Consider the following 20,693-nt stretch of genomic DNA (forward strand, 5'->3'; position numbering starts at 1 on the left):
TTAACAAATATATTTAATGCATTGACCCATGCTAATCACTATACAAGTGTGAACCATCTTTTCTTAATTAAAATTCACTGAAAAATCCTTTATTGATTGAAACAGTGTGTCAGACCTTGTTTTAGTTACTTCCGATATGGCTCTGAGAAAAATCATCCCTGCTTTCAAGAATTAACAATGGAGATAGATAATAAAAAGCACGCATATAAAGTAATAAGACAATTCAAACAGTGATAAGCTCTATAAAGAAAATAAAGCAGGACAATGTTATAAGGAGAGGACTGGATAGAGGTCACAGTAGATGTGGAGGAAAGGTAATAGATTTGAATAACTGAGAGGACTTGCTGAGGTACTGTATTAGAGTGGTAAAGAGAGTTATCAAAGAGAACTCCTAGTTTTGGTATAAACTACTAGGTAGAAATTAGTAACTGTGGTAGAATGAATAATGCACCCCCTCCCCCCCGCCGCCACCCAAAGACATCCATGCCCTAAATGATGGATATCATATGAAGTATCTTCTCTGGCCACAGTGAGATGAAGTTAGCAATCAGTAACAGAAGGCAAACTTCAAAATTCACAAATTTGTGGAAATGAAACTACATACTCAAACAACCAATGGATCAAAGAAGAAATCACAGGCTTCCTAGGTGGTGCAGTGGTTAAGAATCCGCCTGCCAATGCAGGGGACACAGGTTCGATCCCTGCTCCAGGAAGATCCCACACGCCGCGGAGCAACTAAGTCCATGCGCCACAACTATTGAGACTGAGCTCTAGAGCCCATGAGCCACAACTATTGAGCCCATGTGCTGCAACTACTGGAGCCCACACGCCTAGAGCCTGTGCTCCGCCACAAGAGAAGGCACAGCAATGAGGAGCCCGCGACCACAACCAAGAGTAGCCCCCACTCACCGCAACTAAAGAAAGCCCGCACACAGCAAAAAATACCCAACACAGCCAATAAAATAAATAAATTTATATAAAAAAATCACAAGGTAAATGAGAAAATGTCCTGAGACGAAATGAAAACAAAATGTACAAAAGCTTATAGGACACAGTGAAATCATGCTATGGGGCGGGGGTGGGGGGGGAGGGGGAGGATTTATAGTTATAAACACTCACAGTGAAAAAGAAGAAAAATCCCAAATTAACAACCTAACTTTACAATCCGAGGAGCTGGAAAAAGAACAACCTAAACCCAAAGCTACAAGAAGAGAAAAATAATAATAAATTCTAAAGCAGAGATAAATGAAATAGAGAACAGAGAAAATCAACAAAGCCAGAAGTTAGGTCTTTGAAAAGATCAACAAAATTGACAGACCTTCAGTTCTGCTGACTAAAAAGGAAAGAAAAAAAAGACAACTAAAAAAAAAAAAACTACAACAAATGAAAGTGGGGACATTACAACTGATACTAAAGAAATATAAAGTATTATAAGAAAGTACTATGAACAATTGTACGCTAGCAGATTGGATAATCTAAATGAAATGAACCAATTTTTAGAAACATAAAGCCTACCAAGTCTAAATCACAAAGCAATAGAGATCCTATAAGTATATCTATAACTAGTAAGGAGATTGAATCAGTTATCAAAAATATCCCTCCAAAAAAAAGCCCTGAACCTTATGACTTCACTGGTAAACTCTACCAAACATTTAAATAACTAACACCAATCCTTAAATTTTAAAAGGAATCAAAGTGTAGGGAATATTCCCTAGCTCATTCTATGAGGCCAGCATTCTCCTGATACCAAACCTAGAGTAAGACTCTACAAAAAAAAAAGAAAAAAGAAAAAGAAAACTACTGATCAATTTCCCCTATGAACAATGATGCAAAAATCCTCAACAAAATACTAGCAAACCAAATTCAGGAGCATAAAAGGCATCTAAATTGGAAAGTAAGAAGTAAAATTATTTTTGTTTGCAGATTATATAATCTTATATGGAGAAACACTAAAGATTTTACAAAAAAAAACCAGTAGAACTAAAAATAAATTCAGCAAGGTAGCAGGATATAAAGTCAACACACAAAAAGCAGTTCCAGTTCTATACACTAACAATGAATAATCTGAAAAAGAAATTAAGAAAACATTTCTATTTACAATAGCATAGTATCTAAAAGAATTAAATACTTGGGAATTAACTTAACCAAGGAGATGAAAGACTTATACAATGAAAAGTATAAAACATTTCTGAAAGAAATTAAATAAGATGTAAATAAATGGAAACATATTCCAGGTTCATGAATTGGAAGACTTAGTATTGTTAAGATGTCAATATTATCCAAAGTGGCCTACAAATTCAATGGAATGTCTATCAAAATCCCAGTGGCCTTTTGTGCAGAAATAAAAAAACCTATCCTAAAATGTATAGGGAATCTCAGGAGACCGTGAATAGCCAAAACAACCTTGAAAAACAGGAACAAAGCTGGAGACTCACACTTCCTGATTTCAAAACTTACTAGAAAGCTACAGTAATCAAAACCGTGTGCTACTGGCATGAAAACAGACATATAAACCAATGGAACAGAACAGAGATCCCAGAAATAAATCTTCACATATATGGCCAAATGATTTTCGACATAGATGCCAAGATCATTCAATGGAGAAAGGACAGTCTTTCAACTAGTAGTCCTGGGAAAACTGTATCCACATGCAGAAAACTGAAGCTGGACCCTTAACTAATACCACACATAAAATTTAACTCAAAATGGATCAATGATCTAAACATCAGACCTAAAACTATAAAACCTTTAGAAGAAAATAAAAGGCCAAAGCTCCAAAACATTGAATTTGACAATGATTTCTTGGACTTTGCACCAAAGGCACAGGTTATAAAAGAAAAATACACAAGTTTCATGAAAATTTAAAACTTTAGTACATCAAAAGAGACTGTATTGAACCTGGTGTACCCCCAAAAAAAATAAAATAAAATAATAAAAAAAAAAAAAAAAAAAAAAAGAGACTGTATAACAGTAAAAACATACAGAATGGGATAAAATATTTGAAAATCAATCTGATAAGGGATTAGAATCCAGAATATATAGACAACTCCTAAAAACTCATCAACAAAATCAAACAACCTAATTAAAAAATGGACAAAGGACCTGATTAAAAAATGGGCAAAGGACGTGAACAGATACTTCTCCAAAGCAGTTATACAAAGCCAACAAGCACGTGAAAAGATGCTCAGTATCACTAATCATTAGAGAAATGCATATCCATAATTTGATATCACCTCACAGCCATTAGGATGGCTACAATCAAAATAAACAGAAAACAAGAGCTGGTGAGGATACAGAGAAACTGGAACCCTTGCATTCTGTTGGTAGGAATGGAAAATTGTATGGCAACTGTGTAAAATGTTACTCAGTTCCTCAAAAAATTAAAAACAGAATTAGCCTACGATCCAGTAATTCTATTTCTGGGTATATACTCAAGAGAATGAAAAGCCAGGTCTTGAAGAGATATTTGTACAACCATGTTCATGGCAGCATTATTCACAGTAGCTAAAATGTGGAAGCAACCCAAGAATCCATGGATGAATGAACAGATAAGCAAAAGGTGTTGTATGCATACATTGGAATAATATTCAAACTTTGAAAGGAAGGGAATGCTGACTTATTGCTACAGTATCACTAAATCTTGAGGACATTATTATAAGAGACATGTCAGTCATAAAAGGACAGTTACTGTATGATTCCATATATATAAGGTATGTAGAGTGGTCAAATTCATGGAGATAGAAAGCATAATGGAAGTTACCAAGGGATGGGAGGAGAGGGGATGGAGAGTTACTACTAATGGGTATATCAGTTTTACAAGATGAAAAGAGTTCTGGAGATGGATGGTGGTGGTTGTGCAACAAAGCGAATGTGCTCAATGCCATCAATCTGTACACTTAATACAATTAAGATGGTAAATTTTAAGTTTAAAAAAAAGATTTTTAAGCAGAATAAAGATATCCACATCTGAATCCCTGGAACATATGAATGCTATCTTATACAGCAAGTAAATAACTTTGCAAATATGATTACATGAAGGCTCTCAAGATTGGGAGATTATCCTAGATTACCCAAGTGGGCCTAAAATGCAATCACACGTAGCCTTATAAGAGGAAGAAAGAGAGTGGTGTCTGAACATAGAAAAAGAAGGCAATGACACTGGGGAGGCAGATATTGGAATATTATTGGTCACAAGCAAAAGAATGCTGATGGCCAACAGAATCTGTAAGAGGCAAGGAATGGACGCCACCCTACAGGCTCCAGAGAGAGCACGGCTTTGCAGACACCTTGATTTTTGGTCCAGTAAAACTGATTATGGCTTCAAGAACTGTGGGAGGATATATTCCTCTTGTTTTAAACCACCAAGTTTGTGGTAATTGTCACAACAGTCACAGGACACTAATACAGTGACATTTACTAGTATGGGAAAAACTAGAAGAAGAAGAGATTTCAGCAGAGATAAAAAGTTTTTGATTTAGACATTATTTCTGAGGTGCATATGAGAATTTGATAATTCACATCAAATGAATATGTAAAGCAATGGAGCCAAATGTGATTCCCCAGGGACACAGTACAGCAGAGAAGAGGGCAGGACCCAGGCTTGAGCCCCACAGTATGGGAACACGGGGAAACCATGTAGGGATTGAGAGTCCAACAACAGAGGGCATTTGCTGACCCTGACAAAGGTAGTTACTGTGGAGAAGAGATAAAAACAAGACAGGATTTGTTGAAGAGCCTGGGTAGTATGGAATTAGGGGAAGCATGGAGCTGTCACATTTGTAAAACTGGTAGGTTTATTTAGCCATATATGTTAGGGTATTAAAAATCAGAGTATATGGAGTTTTGTAGAATTTGAGAAAACTTCATTTGAGATACCTATACTCCTTTCCAGCTTTGAAAAAAGACAACATATTCCCAAATGTAATTGTCAATTGTCTGCTATTAAATGAATGTACTGAAACTGTCTCAATTTTACACAGCATCTCCAAAAAATGGGTATTGGAGCTTTAATCTGAATTTGGATATATAGGATGATATATATATTTGTACTTAAAATGCATTTAAAAATCATAGCAGGTAAAAATACTGAGTTGGCTACAAGGTTCATTCATTTTTTTCCCCATAATATGGCTCTAGTAGCACTTAGTTGTCTTTAACTTTATCAGAAACAATTTTGTTAGATTGTGTGTGACAGCTGTCATATCAGTGTGCATTTAAAAAACATAAAATTTGGTGAATTTTTATGTAGCCATTTTAATATTGAAGATGGAAGAAAAAAGCAACATTTTTGGCATATTATGCTTTATTGTTTCAAGAAAGGTAAAAATGCAACTGAAACACAAAAAAAGATTTATGCAGTGTATCAAGAAGGTGCTATGAATGATCAAACATGTCAAAAGTGGTTTGTGAAGTTTCATGGTGGAGATTTCTCGCTGGATGATGCTCCATGGTTGGGTAGAACAGTTGAGGTTGATACTGATCAAATCATTAATTGAGAACATCAACATTATACCATGTGGGAGATACCTGACATACTCAAAATATCCAAATCAAGCGCTTTGATGTTTGGGGTCCACATAAGTTAGGTGAAAAAAACTTTCTTGTCCATATTTCCACATGCGATTCTCTACTTAAATGTAATGAAAATGTTCCATTCTTAAATTGTGATGGGTGATAAAATGTGTATACTGTACAATGTGGAACAAAAGAGATCATAGGGAAAATGAAATGAACCACTGCCAACCACACCAAAGGCCAGTCTTCATCCAAAGAAGGTGATGTTGTGCATATGGTGGGATTGGAAGCGAGTCCTCTATTATGAGCCCCTTCTGGAAAAACCAAACAATTAATTCCAACAAGTACTGCTCCCAATTAGACCAACCAAAAGTGGCATTCAATGAAAAGTGTTCAAAATTTGTCAACAGAAAATGCATAATCTTCCATCAGGATAATGCAAGACTGCATGTTTCTTTGATAACCAGGCAAAAACTGTTACAGCTTGGCTGGGAAGTTCTGATTCATTCACTGTATTCAACAGACATTGCATCTTTGGATTTCCATTTAGTTTGGTCTTCACAAAACTCTCCTAATGGAAAAAATTTCAATTCCCTGGAAGGCTGTAAAAGGCACCTGGAACAGTTCTTTGCTCAAAAGATAAAAAGTTTTGGGAAGATGGAATTATGAAGTTGCCTGAAAAATGGCAGAAGGTAGTGGAACTAAAGGGTGAATACGTTGTTCTACAAAGTTCTTGGTGAAAATGAAAAAATGTATCCTTTATTTTTATTTAAAAACCAAAAGCACTTTTTGGCCAACCCAATATATACAGAAAATCCTAAGACACTACCAGAAAACTCCTAGAGCTCATCAATGAATTTGGTCAAGTTGCAGGATACAAAATAAATACATAGAAATCTGTTGCATTTCTATACAATAACAATGAAAGATCAGAAAGAGAAATTAAGGCAACAATCCCATTTACCATCACATCAAAAAGAATAAAATACCTAGGAATAAACCTACCTAAGCAGGCAAAAGACCTGTACTCTGAAAATAAGATGCTGATGAAAGAAACTGAAGATGACACAAACAGATGGAAAGATACACCATGTTCGTGGATTGTAAGAATCAATATTATTCAAAATGAATATATTACCCAAGGCAATCTATAGATTTAATGCAAACCCCCTACCAAATTACCAACTGCATTTTTCACAAAACTCAAACAAAAATTTAAAAATTTGTATGGAAACACAAAAGACCCTAAAAAGCCAAAGCAATCTTGAGAAAGAAAAATGGAGCTAGAGGAATCAGGTTCCCTGACCTCAGACTATACTACAAAGCTACAGTAATTAATACAATATGGTACTGGCACAAAACCATTACTATAGATCAGTAGAACAGGATAGAAAACCCAGAAATAAACTCATGTACCTATGGCCAATTAAGCTATGACAAGGGAGGCAACAATATACAATGGAGAAAAGACAGTCTCTTCAATAAGTGGTGCTGGGAAAACGGGACAGCTACATGTAAAAGAATGAAATTAGAACATTCTCTAACACCACATACAAAAGTAAACTCAAAATGGATAAAAGAGCAAAATGTAAGACTGGATACTATAAAACTCTTAGAGGAAAACACAGGCAGAACACTCTTTGACATGAATTGCAGCAATACTTTTTTGGGTCCACCATCCAGAGTAATGAAAATAAAAACAAAAATTAAAAAGCTGGGACCTAATTAAACTTAAAAGCTTTTGCACAGCAAAGCAAACCATAAACAAAACAAAAAAGACAACCCACATAATGAGAGAAAATATTTGCAAATGATGCAACTGATGAGGGATTAATCTCCAAAATGCACAAACAGCTCATGCAGCTCCATAAAACAACAGAAACAACAACAACACCCAATCAAAAAATGGGTGGAAGATGTAAATAGACCTTTCTCCAGAAAAGACATACAAATGACCAAGAGGCACATGAAAATATGCTCAACATTGCTAATTATTAGAGGAATGCAAATCAAAACTATGGTGAGATATCACCTGATAACAGTCAGAATGACCATCATCAAAAAGTCTACAAACAGGGCTTCCCTGATAGCACAGTGGTTAAGAATCCACCTGCCAATGCAGGGGACACAGGTTCGATCCCTGGTCCAGGAAGATCCCACATGCAGGGGAGCAACTAAGCCCGTGCCCCACAACTACTGAGCCTGCGCTCTAGAACCCTCGAGCCACAATTAATGAGCCCACATGCCACAACAACTGAAGCCCGTGAGCCTAGAGCCTGTGCTCCACAACAAGAGAAGCCACTTCAATGAGAATCCCGCGCACCACAACAAACAGTAGCCCCTGCTCTCTGCAACTACAGAAAGCCCACGTGCAGCAACAAAGACCCAACACAGCCAATAAATAAAAAATAAATGTATTAAGAAAAAAAAGTCTACAAACAATAAGTGCTGGGGAGGGTGTGTAGAAAAGGGAATCCTCCTACGCTGTTGGTGGAAATATAAATTGGTATAGTCACTATGGAGAACAGTACGTTCGTTCCTTAAAAAACTAAATATAGAGCTACTACATGATCCAGCAATCCCACTCCTGGGCATATATCTGAAGAAAAACATAATTTGAAAAGATACATGCACCCTAATGTTCATTACAGCACTATTTACAATAGCCAAGATATGGAAGCAGTGTAAATGTCTATCAACAGATGAATGGATAAAGAAGATGTGGTACATATATACAATAGAATATTACTCAGCCATAAAAAAGAATGAAATAATGCAATTTGCAGCAACATGGATGGACCTAGAGATTATCATAGTAAGGGAAGTGAGGCAGAGAAAGACAAATGTCATTTGATATCATTTATATGTGGCATCTAAAAAATGATACAAGTGAATTTATTTACAAAATAGAAACAGACTCACAGACTTAGAAAACAAACTTACAGTTACCAAAGGGGAAAGGGAGGGGGAGGGATAAATTAGGAGGTTGAGATGAACATATGCATACTACTGTATATAAAACAGATAATCAACAAGGACCTAATGTATAGCATAGGGAAATCTACTCATTATTCCATAATAACCTAATGAGAAAAGTCTTTGGTAAAGAACATATATACATGTGTGTGTGTATGTTATAAGTGATTCACTTTGCTGTACACCTAAAACTAACACAACACTGTAAATCAATACACCAATACAAAATAAAAATATAAAAAAATAAAAAATAAATAAATACAATGCTTAAATTCTAGGAGAATACGTAGTCTTTTGCCGGACATGTCAAATTATATACCTCTATCTGTGGGTATCATAACTATAAAAGATTATTTTACATGACCTAATTAGTTTGAAATATTAATTTATAAGCAATATGCATTTTGACAACATAGTATTTTCTTTCATATATTTAAAAATCATTAATTGGTCTAATTTAAATAGCTGATACAATTTTTTCCAGAAGCAATACTTAAAAATTTAAAAATACTTCCTCTAGGGCCCAATTAAATAAAATCAGAAATGAAAAAAAAGTTACAATCAACACCAAAGAAATACAGAGGATCATAAGAGATTACTATGAATAATTATACACCAATATATTGGACAACATGTAAGTAATGAATAAATTCCTAGTAATGTATAATCTCCTGAGACTGAATCAGGAAGAAATAGAAAGTATGAAAGACCAATTACCAGTAATAAAGTTGATTCGGTAATCAAAAAAACTCCCCCAAAACAAAAGTAAAGGACCAGACAGCTCCACAGGTGAATCTAATAAACATTTAAAGAAGAGTTAATGTCTACCCCTCTCAAACTGTTCCCAAAAATAGAAGAGGAAGGAATGCTTCCAAATTCATTCTGTAAGGCAACTATCATCCTGACGCCAAAACTAGACAAAGACACCACAAAAAAAGAGAAAAGTACAGGTCAATATCCCTGATGCACATAGATCCAAAAATCCTCAACAAAATATTAGAAGATCAAATTCAACAATACATTTAAAGGGACATACACCATGATTAAGTGCGGTTTATTCCAGGGATGCAAGGATGGTTCAATATCTACAAATCAACCAATGTGATATACCATGTAAACAAACTGAAGAATAAAAAACATATGATCATTCCAATAGATGAAGAAAAAGCTTTTGACAAAATTCAACATTCACTTATGATAAAAACTGTCAACAAAGTGGGTATACAGGAAACATACCTCAACATAATAAAGGCCAGATATGATAAAACCACAGCCAACATCATACTCAATGGTAAACAGGTGAAAGAATTTCCTCTAAGATCAGGAACAAGATAAAGATGCCCACTCTCACCACTTTCATTCAACATAGTATTGGAAGTTCTTGCCACAGCATTCAGACAAGAAAAAGAAATAAAAAGAATTCAAATTGGAATGAAAGAAGTACAACTATCACTCTTTGCATATGACATGATATTATATATAGAAAATCCTAAAGATGACACCAAAAAACTATTATAACTAATACATTAATTCAGCAAAGTAACAGGATACAAAGTTAATATACAGATCTCTTGCATTGCTAGACACTAATAATGAACCATCAGAAAAAGAAAATAAGAAAACAATCCCATTTATAATTGCATCAAAAAGAATAAAATATCTGGGAATAAATCTAACCAAGGAAGTACATGACTTGTATTGGAAAACTATAAGGCATTAATGAAAGAAATTGAAGATAACAAAAAGTTATGGAAAGCTATACTGTGCTCATGAATTGGAAGAATTCATGTTGTTAAAATGACCAAACTACCAAAGGTAGTCTATTTATTGCAACCCCATCAAAATATTGATGGCATTTTTCACAGAATTCAGACAAACAATTTTAAAATTCATGTGGAAACAAAAAGATCCTGAATAGCCAAAGCATCCTGAAAAAGAAGCATAAAGCTGAAGGTATCACACTCTCATTTCAAACTATATTAAAAAGGTACAGTAATCAAAATAGTCTGGTATCAGTACAGAAACAGACACAGATCAATGGAACAGAATAGAGAGCCCAGAAATAAACCAATGCTATATGATTAATTAATCTATGACAAAGGAGACAAGAATATAAAATGGGGAAAGACAGCCTCTTCAATGAATGATGTTGAGAAACCTGGACAGCTACATGCATAAGAACCAAACTGAACTACTTTCTTACAGAATATACAGGAATAAACGCAACATGGATTAAAGACTTACATGTAAGACCTAAAACCATAAAATTCCTATAAGAAAACGTAGGCAGTATGGTCTTTGACAGCGGTCTTAGCAATATTTTTTTGGATCTCTCTCCTCAGACAAGGGAAACAATAGCAAATATAAACAAATGGGACTATGTCAAACTAAAAAGCTTTTATACAGTGACGGAAATTAGCAACAAAATGAAAAGGAAGCCTACTGAACTGGAGAAGATATTTGCAAACAATATATTCTATAAGAAGTTAATATCCAAAATATACAAAGAACTCTTACAATCAACATAAAAAAATCCAATAAACCCAATTTTAAAATGGGCAGAGAACTCAAAGAGAAATTTACATGAAAAGATCCTCAAGATTGCTAATCATCAGGGAAATGAAAATCAAAACCATAATGATATCACCTCACACCTGTGAGAATGGTTATCATCAAAAAGACAATAACAGGGGCTTCCCTGCTGGCGCAGTTGTTGAGAATCCACCTGCCAATGCACGGGACACCCGTTTGAGCCCTGGTTGGGAAAGATCCCACATGCCATAGAGCAACTAAGCACGTGAGCCACAACTACTGAGTCTGTGCTCTAGAGCCTGCAAGCCACAACTATTGAGCCCATGTGCCACAACTACTGAAGCCTGCGTGCCTAGAGCCTGTGCTCCACAACAAGAGAAGCCACGGCAATGAGATGCCCGTGCACCGCATCAAAGAGTAGTCCCCACTCACCACAACTAGAGAAAGGCCTGTACGCAGCAACAAAGATCCAATACAGCCAACAAACAAACAAACAAACAAATAAACAAATACATTAAAAAAAAAAAGACAATAACAAATGTTGGCCAGAATGTGGAGAAAAGGAAACCCTCCTGTACTGATGGTGGGAATGTAAACTTGTATGGTCACTGTGGAAAACAGTATGGAGATTCCTCAAAAATTAAAGACAGAACTTCCATATGATCCAGCAATTTCACTCCTGGGTATTTACCCAAAGAAAACAAAAACAGTAGTTCGAAAAGATATATGCATCCCGATGTTCACTATGTCATTATTTACAATAGCCAAGATACAGAAGTAACCTATGTTAATAAGAAAAAAAATATCAAATTGTACACTTTAAATATATGCAGTTTATTGTATGTCAGTTGTATCTCAATAAAAGTTCTTGAAAAAAAAAGTAACCTATGTTACTATGATGAATCTATGTTCATCATCCATGGATAGATGAATGGATAAATAAGACATGGTTTATATACACAATGGACTATTACTCATCCAAAGGACAAAGAAATCTTGCCATTTGCAACAAAATGTTTGGATCTAAAGGGTACTATGGTAAATGAAATAAGTCAGAGAAAGACAAATAACTGTATGATCTCATTTACATATGGAATCTAAAAAACAAAACAAGCAAACAAACAAAACAAAAAGAAACTCTTAGATACAGAGAGGAAAAGGATGACTGCCAGAGGGAGGGGGTAGGGTGTACATGAAATAGGTGAAGGGTATTAAGAGGTACAAACCTCCAGTAATGAAATAAGCAAGCCATGGTGGTGTAATATATGGCAAAAAGAATATGGTCAATAACATTGTAATAACTCTGTTTGAGGACAGATGGTTACTCGACTTATCGTGGTGACCATTTCATAATGCATGCATATGTCAAAGCACTATGCAGTATACCTGAAACTAATATAATATTGTAAGTCAACTTTTTCTATTAAAATTTTTTTAAAAAATCCTTTCTTCATGGGACTTCCCTAGTGGTACAGTGGTTAAGAATCTGCCTGCCAATGCAGGGGACTCAGGTTCGAGCCCTGGTCTGGGACGATCCTACATACTGTGGAGTAATGAAGCCTGTGCGCCACAACTACTGAAGCCCACACTCAAGGGCTTAAGTGCTATAACTACTGAGCCTGTGTGCCACAACTACTGAAGCCTGTACGCCTAGAGCCCATGCTCCGCAACAAGAGAAGCCACCGCAATGAGAAGCCCTCACACTGCAATGAAGAGTAGCCCCTGCCCACCACAACTAGAGAAAATTCACACTCAGCAATGAACACCCAATGCAGCCAAAAAGAAACAAAAACAAACAAACAAAAAAACTTTCTTCATAGATGAGTACACCTGAAGTGAGGCAAAAGAGAACATTATCTTCCATTAAGAGCAAGTCCTCTGAGTTGGAGTAGACAGTTCTAATGCCCTGAGACATGTTTGGGAGAGGTGCCACTGAAGGAGTTTAATCGCAGGAATTCCTTACTGTTTTCAGAGTTTCTGACTTGCCATTTGCGGGAGGTTTTTGGTGTTCTAATCTTTGTAATGTGTTTTACGTGGAGACTTTGAAATTTCGTACAACTTGATGGCAAGTATTTGTCTCAAGAAGTCATTCTACGGTGAAGAATGGCTAGCCTCATAGTACCAGTGTGTGCAGGGTGTAACATATCTGTTATCCTGGGGAATAACAGGATATAAACATAGTCTTAGCGGCTAAGGACAGTAGATGTTCTTAAAGCAAGCTGTATGTTAACTAGTATTACAGTTTACAAAAATTTTTTATTAAAGGAGTCCTTTAGACATTGAACAACTCTAAGGTCACTAACAGATCAAGTCCAGTTATATAAACTTCATACAGATTACTGTGTGTAATTCCCACCCCCCCTGCCCAGGACTATAATGAAATTCTTAACAACAGGCCCTTCTATAGCAAGCTTGAAAATGTTTTGAACATGGAAGTAAGGCAGACAATCCATACATTATTTGGAGCAGGGTTTAGTCGTATAGATAGTTTTTCCCCCTAATTATACTAGTTGAGATACTGAAATGGAAATGTCAGGTGAATTGACAGGTAAATGCACTTTGAAGATGGGTCTGAAAAATGTTGACCCTTATTCCTCACTCTCAGAAGATTAAAAAAAAATGCACAAAGGCACAGAGTAGGCACATTTGAAGATACTTTTATAGAGAATGATTGAGAACCAAGAATCAGAATACATTTCTTGCACAGAATTGTCAATTTTTAAGAAAATGTTTGTAAGGGCATCAGTACTTCATGTTATTGTGTTATCTTTAATGAAATTTTACATGAACATGAATTGCTGGATGCACAGAAAATTAAAGCTGAAGTATATAGACTTAATGCCATTTGGAGAAAAAAAGCCAAAATGCATTTTTGAAATTAGAGGGAAATAATTTGATATATACAACTTTTGAACTGAGGCATAATTTTAGTATATTAAATATGACTGAACTGCTCTACAAAGATACGTTAAGTGTTGAGTAATAGTGATGGAGGTTTGTGTGGAGGGTGAGAGGCTAAACCATGGGATGAGTTGGAAATCTGGAGGCAAATCTAAGCTCTACTAAATTCTATCATTGTAAACTCTGCTGTTAGATTTTGTTAAATAGGAAAGCAGTCTTGGAAGCATTGCTTTGAGATCCATCTGTTTCCAACTGCAAACATTGGTCTCAGCTGTCCCACAGTGCCTTGCATGTAAAGGTGCTCAATAAATATTTGAATGGATGAGCAAAAAAAAAAAGAGCAAGTCCTTTTAGTACATAGAAATTTTTTTAAGAATCCCACAAGATTTCCAAATTACAGAGCAATCATTATATATACACACAGAGTTATGTATGCATTTTCACATGTAATAAACATGGATATGTGTTTATGTGCATGTATATATGAAATATATTTATGAAATATATATGTATATATATGAAATAAAACATATCCAAATCCCCCAGTGAGTGTTTGTTCTGTAACATGGACTAACATGTGGAAATGATTTATAACCTACCTCCCCTCCCAAACCCCAGAACATATAGACAACCAGATTGCTTTTGTTCCTGTGAAGTCCCTGGGAAGGAAGGAAAACAATTTCTACTTGATTTGACAAGAGATGCTTCCCAGGAAATTCAAACATGTAACTAGAAACACATTGATTTCCTGGTCATCACAGAATTCTCAGGGCAGGGCAGCTAAGCTTGCACTTGGATGGGTTCTGTGTCCTAACACAGGTTACCTAAATAGCTGTGTGCTGGCTTTTCCTCCACAACTTTGATTCTTCTTGCTCCAGCAGGTATCACCAGCACTTCTACATAGCCTGTAAGAGTCAACAAAACATGAAATACATCTTTTCTTCTAATTCCTCTTTTCTTCATTGACTTGCTCTATTTTTCTCTTAGTTTTGGATTTTGCTATGATATTTCAATACCTATGTAAAGAAAAAACTATGTATAAAAGCTGTCATAACTTCAAATGGAGAAGTTTCTTGGAAAAACTTTGAGAATACAACACTATAAAGAGCAAGTAGGTGAGTGTATTCTATGTTAAAAAGCTCCCTGGCAGCTTATGAATTGTGAGGTGAGAAAAAAGCACAATGGGACAGCCTGGTTAGAAACACAGTGAATCTTGGAACAGGGCACATAACCTTAAATTCTGCTCATGGAACTCCTTTATGTTAGAGAGTGTGGGGAAGGAGCAGACACAGCTGGAGAGCGTACAGATGGCGGATGTCTTGTCCCTGAAGTAGCTGAGTACAGTACAAGAGAGACCAAGCCCTCCCTGGGAGATTAACAAAGGGTTTTGAAACTGGGGCTGGAGATTAGTAAGTGTAAGGCCGCAACAAGCAATCTGATGTCACCCTGGAAGGTGTCAGACGGCTAGGAGCAAGATACAATTAGGTGCTTCTTAGGAAATAGTCTCAGCAGGGGTTAGGAATGTAATGCTTGAAGTGAAATAAGACAGTAAGATAAAGTTGGATAGAAGAGAATGTGCATAAAAAAGTCAAAATCAAGACTTCATTTCGTGTAGAATAGAGATAGAGTAGATGCCAACTTTTGGCTGAATAGTTATAAGATTATATTAAAATAACATTTAGTATTCTTTTAGTATTTCTGCGTGGCTACACATAGCTCTGATAAAAGTCTAATTTCAAGCTACTGTTAAAAAAGTATAACAGCTAATCCCAGAGTCATCTCCAGTTGATCAATTATTCAAATTCCTGAAACTGTTGACAATTATTTCGTGTTTACCAAAAGGTAGCTGACACCCCACCTGGTGGCAGTGCCTGGGATGAGAGGCCTGTGCTTTTCAAATAAGCATTTCCATTAGTGAATACTACTTACTAAATTTAACCATTTTTAGTAACACCAAATCATACAAGCACTTCCATTTTGTTACATGAACACAATACACAGCAATGAAAACAGAGACAAATGTTTACTGCCTATTTGTATATTAAAGTAAGGTAAGGTCTCTGTACTTAATGAGCTTATACTCAAATTGGAAAGATAAGGCACAAATATCTTATATAAAAATGAGTTAAAACTTCCAAAATTATGTTAAAAAGATCATATTCAAAACAATACATTTAATTCCCTACTGAAGAATGTAAATCAATGTTGTTTAAACTGTCCCCCTTCTCTGATCACAACAGCACTCGAACGTTTTGCTGCTATTTTAACTCACAGAAGTGGAATTTTTTTCCCTTTTTTCTTTTAAATGTTTATATACATTAGTCATGTTTGAGAAACACTGGCATCAGCAGGAATCACAATTCAGATGAGAGAACATTTCATATAGTCAAGGAAAGCGTCATAAAGAAGCAAACAGATGAACTGTCTTTGAAGAATGGATGGGATTTGGATATACAGGTGACCCTTCAACAATGCAGGGGTTAAGGCTGCTAATCTTCCATGCAGTAAAAAACCTGAGTGTAATAAATAGTGGACTCTCTGTATACGTGGTTCCTCTGTAGCTGTGGTTCCACATCTAGAGATTCAAACAACAGCAAATGGTGTGGTACTGTAGTATTTACTGTTTTAAAAAATCCACATATAAGTGGACCCATGCAGTTCAAACCTTTGCTATTCGAGAGTCAACTCTATACAGGAAAAGAATGAGTTCGCTGGATGTCAAGAAAAGTAATGTAGTAAGTGGTATTTTTAGTACCACATAAATAAAATAATTCTGACAGAAAAAGAAGGTGTAAGAAGATGGCTATATTAAGAGAGTTTAAATGCATGCCCAGGACACTGAATTTATCCATTTGAAGCTACTGAACATTCTACAGCAAGGAACGTGGTAATGAGATACTGGTTTGGAGAGGCTTTATCTGACAGCAGTATGCAAGATGCTCAGCAATACAGCTGTGGATAGCAGTGTCAGGATGCTCATGTAAAAATCCAGAAGGGCCAGACGCTAAGGTACAAAGTCCAGAAGGCACTGTTAAGAAAAAAAATTCTGAATTTGAGGACCAGTAGAAAGTGGGGAAATAAACACGGAACACAATTCTTCATGATTACTTATGTGAGAATGCGGCCATCATTTATAGGAACATGGAAGTCAAGTTTGGGTAATAAACTGATAAGTTTGACTTTGCAATTTGTATTTAACAAAACAGTATAACACACTAGAAAAATATCCAGTTAAGAACGCTGGAACTTCTGGAACTCCAGGGAAAGGTCAGGCTGTTGAAGTACCTTTGTGAGGCAGTAATTTAAGCCATGGGAGTAAATGGAGAAAACTGAGAAAGAGAAGTCAAGGATTCAACCTTGGTGACAGAAAAAAGTTTCAGAGAAACTGAAAAAAAAAAATTAGGAAAGAATACAGAGAAGGAATAATCATGGGAAGGTAGAGATCTGGCTATTTCGGTATAGTAGGATCTTATGAATTAGAATATTTTAAGAAGAGTTGCTGGTGCAAAAAGCTGTACAGACATCAAAGAGAAAGGTGACTAAGGAGAATCCACTGGATGTCACAATCAAGAGGTAACTGTTCATCTCCGAGCAAATAAATTTAGTAACGTGTTTGGAGAAGATGACAAATTTCAGGATGTTAAAAAAGAAGAGTAGATAGAGAAAAGTAGAGGTAGTAACTGTAAATTCCTGTTTGAGTTTAGCAGTAAACTCAGAGATATGTTGTATTTTAGGACAACAGTTACATATAAGTTTATAGTTATATCTAGAGCAATTCTCATTACTCAATTGAAATGGCTTGAAGGACAGGTGAGTTAGATTGAGTTTACAGAAGAAAGAGAGGAAGAGAAATATTAAGCAAAGACATTTGAAGAGAGATAGCCATAGACTGGGGATCTAGATATTTTTCAGTAATTAAGCCATTTAGCACAATTGAGAATGCACATTTTTAAAAGAAGTGAATATACGAGTGGCTATTGCTGAGCTCAGAAGCTGAAATAAAGCCTATGATGTCAAGGTCATAAATTTGATCCTCATGTTGGACAGTTTGCTTTGAACATCCTATCTTATAACCAGAGATCCCATTCTTAATCAGCCATCTTAAAACGCCCAAAGTAATCATTATCTTCACAGTAGTAATAATGATAAATGCCACATTTGAACAACGACTGTGTGCTAGTCACAATTATAATTTATGTAAATTATATCATTTAGCCATAATGATATCATCCAAAGTAGATATGTAATAGATTGAAAAATAAAGGTAGAGGAAAATAAAAAACTGCCTTAGGACTGCCTTGTCAGTAATTAGCTGATGCTAACTTTGAACTCAGCTCTGTCTGGTTCCAGCTATGGCCCGCTGCTACTATTTCATAGAGTAGAATACATGACACTATGACGCTCTTATTGCTGTGGCAAACATACAAATAAAAAGTCTAAGAGCATGTGTTCCTTGTACAGGATCAGTATTATCATCTCTTGTACTAAGAACAACAGATTTTATGTCCACCTTCCTCTAAATGTATATTCATAATTACACAGTTCCCAAGTGGCCAAATACATGATCTACCTTTAAAAATCCCTTAAAAAATTATCCCCTGGCCAGGCAAGTTACAGTGAAAGACATGATAAATGTACTAAGGAAAAAAAATTTTCTTCTTAAGTTGATTTTCTAGCTCCAACAAAAAATGATTTAGCAAAGTCTAAATAGAGCACAGGGACTGAAAACACCCACATGTGTCTGCACATGTGTTACTCATACAATATATACAGTGTGCATGGCCAACTGGACCAAATAAGGCTGCAATTCCTTCAAGAAATTCTAGGAAGTCCATAAACTATAAGGATAAAATTGTCTCAAGAGAAATGAATACAACATTCCTAAAGTCACAAGCAGATGAAGCCCACAATATAAAGACTCATACAGATTTTTGTTCTTCGAAGTCTTAACAACATAATGTTTCATTATTCATTAAGCTAACAAGTGTTAATGGATGACACACTAAGCTGGTCATTGGGAATAGGGTATTGAACAAAAGTAGCCATGATATTTTTCCTCACTGATCTTAAAGTCCAGTGAGAATTAGGAAAGACCAAAGGGTATAAAATTACAAAAATACCACACAACTGAACTGTATGGATACAAATATGGTAAGCATCTCCAAATTAGTTGGTGATAGGAGGTGGAGGTTGTTCAGAGAACACTTCACTGAAGAAGTGACATCTGAACTGAGATCTAAGTGATATCTAGGAATTAACCAGGCAAAGCTAAGAGAACAATATTTTTATGCAAGGTGCTGGAGGGAGCATGGCCAGTTTGAGCATCTGTAATAAATCTGGTGGCTGCAGCTTAGAGAAGGAAAGTGACCTTAGTGTGAGATGATGCCAGAGAGACAAGTAGGAACAACACCATCCAGGGCCTTATGGTCCACATTAAGAATTCTAGTCTCTTCCCTGTGAGCAATGTTAAGCTAGCAGAGAGTTGCAAGAAAGACAGATTGCTATAAGGAAGTAACATTATTAGTCTCTGATAGTCCCAGTATCATTGGTATTTTAGACATTTTCCAAATAAGAGATGCCATTAATATAATTTACAAACCAATAAACAAAAGTAGAAAATAAAGTGCAATCAAAACAAAGGAGATTTGAAGTAGGAAACTGGGGGAAAATGTATCCACCTAACTGCAGCCAGAATGAGCAGCATTACCGATTTTTAACTGTTATTTATGTTGTCTATGCTTAGTTTAAAAATTAAGCGTTATTACAACTAAAAAAAAGGTATCAATGCTGAATGTGCATCAGTATTCTTCAGTAAACTGTTTCCACGCAAATTAAATAACTATGCAGGAAAAGTCTTCAAAACTTCGAGTATCTTTAAATCTCTTCAGTCTTTCAGACTTCATTTGAACTTCTGTGCTATAAAAACATCTCCCATCACAATCAGGCTGAAAAGCTTATTATAATTGCACTTCTTAGCTGAAAGTCTGGAAGCCTGTTATAGCTTTGTCTGACTTTTCTAAATAAGTTCTGACAGGTTTTGACTTGTAGGACCTGTCACCTTTTTTCACAGCTTTGGAGATTGAGATTTTGATCTGCAATTTACCCTGGGCCTTAGTTATTTTTAGGCTTCAAGTTCTTCAAGCTCATTTATCTTTTATTCTGCTGGGGCCTAGAAAAAGGTTTTATTCAGCTTTCGAGGGCTGTGTCTAATTTTCTTTTCTGAAGGACTTTTTTTTTTAAATCTAGAATGAACTCAGTCTTTTTGATTATTCAAATATATTCTTTGTGTTAAAACAAACACATATTTTTTGGTCAGGTCTTTTGGTATTTGAACAGAAATTTAAAACAGGAGAAAGCTGATGTATGTAATATAAGCATACGAATGATAATGATAATATAATCATAAATACTAAGATAGTTCAAGAGATAGATGTCCAGGTAAGACACCGATGTAAACACAGAAATGTTTGCTTCCTTCTAGTATGCTTGAAGGCTTGAGTTTAAAGCATTTTCTGTATATAAAGCTTATTTGTGGGTCATTATATTTCAGTACAGATAATATTTTCTGTTGTGGTTCACTTTAAAATTCACATTATATAGACCATTCATTATCAGTTCATCCTTATATCCCCGAAGTATTTGTATTTATAGATGAGGAAAGAAAACAGGAGAGGACATGTTCCTGCTCTTAATATACGTGGAACATCAGTCCACATCTTCTGACTCCCCACTATAGTTTCCAACATGCTACACGGCGATAGACTCAATGT

The 20,693-nt window shown here is 35.6% G+C and overlaps 1 protein-coding gene across 1 annotated transcript in view; it reads right to left on the reverse strand.

The window, feature by feature from the left end:
• Nucleotides 1-20,693, reverse strand: part of ADAMTS19 (ADAM metallopeptidase with thrombospondin type 1 motif 19) — a 264,246-nt gene that overhangs the window by 53,702 nt on the left and 189,851 nt on the right. Inside the window, exon 16 of the mRNA XM_057735960.1 lies at nucleotides 14,748-14,828. Coding sequence (XP_057591943.1) covers nucleotides 14,748-14,828 — 81 coding nt within the window. The remainder of the gene's footprint in view (nucleotides 1-14,747; nucleotides 14,829-20,693) is intronic.

The sequence above is a fragment of the Hippopotamus amphibius genome, chromosome 1, assembly GCF_030028045.1.
Source record: "Hippopotamus amphibius kiboko isolate mHipAmp2 chromosome 1, mHipAmp2.hap2, whole genome shotgun sequence".
Classification (NCBI taxonomy): Eukaryota; Metazoa; Chordata; class Mammalia; order Artiodactyla; family Hippopotamidae; genus Hippopotamus; species Hippopotamus amphibius.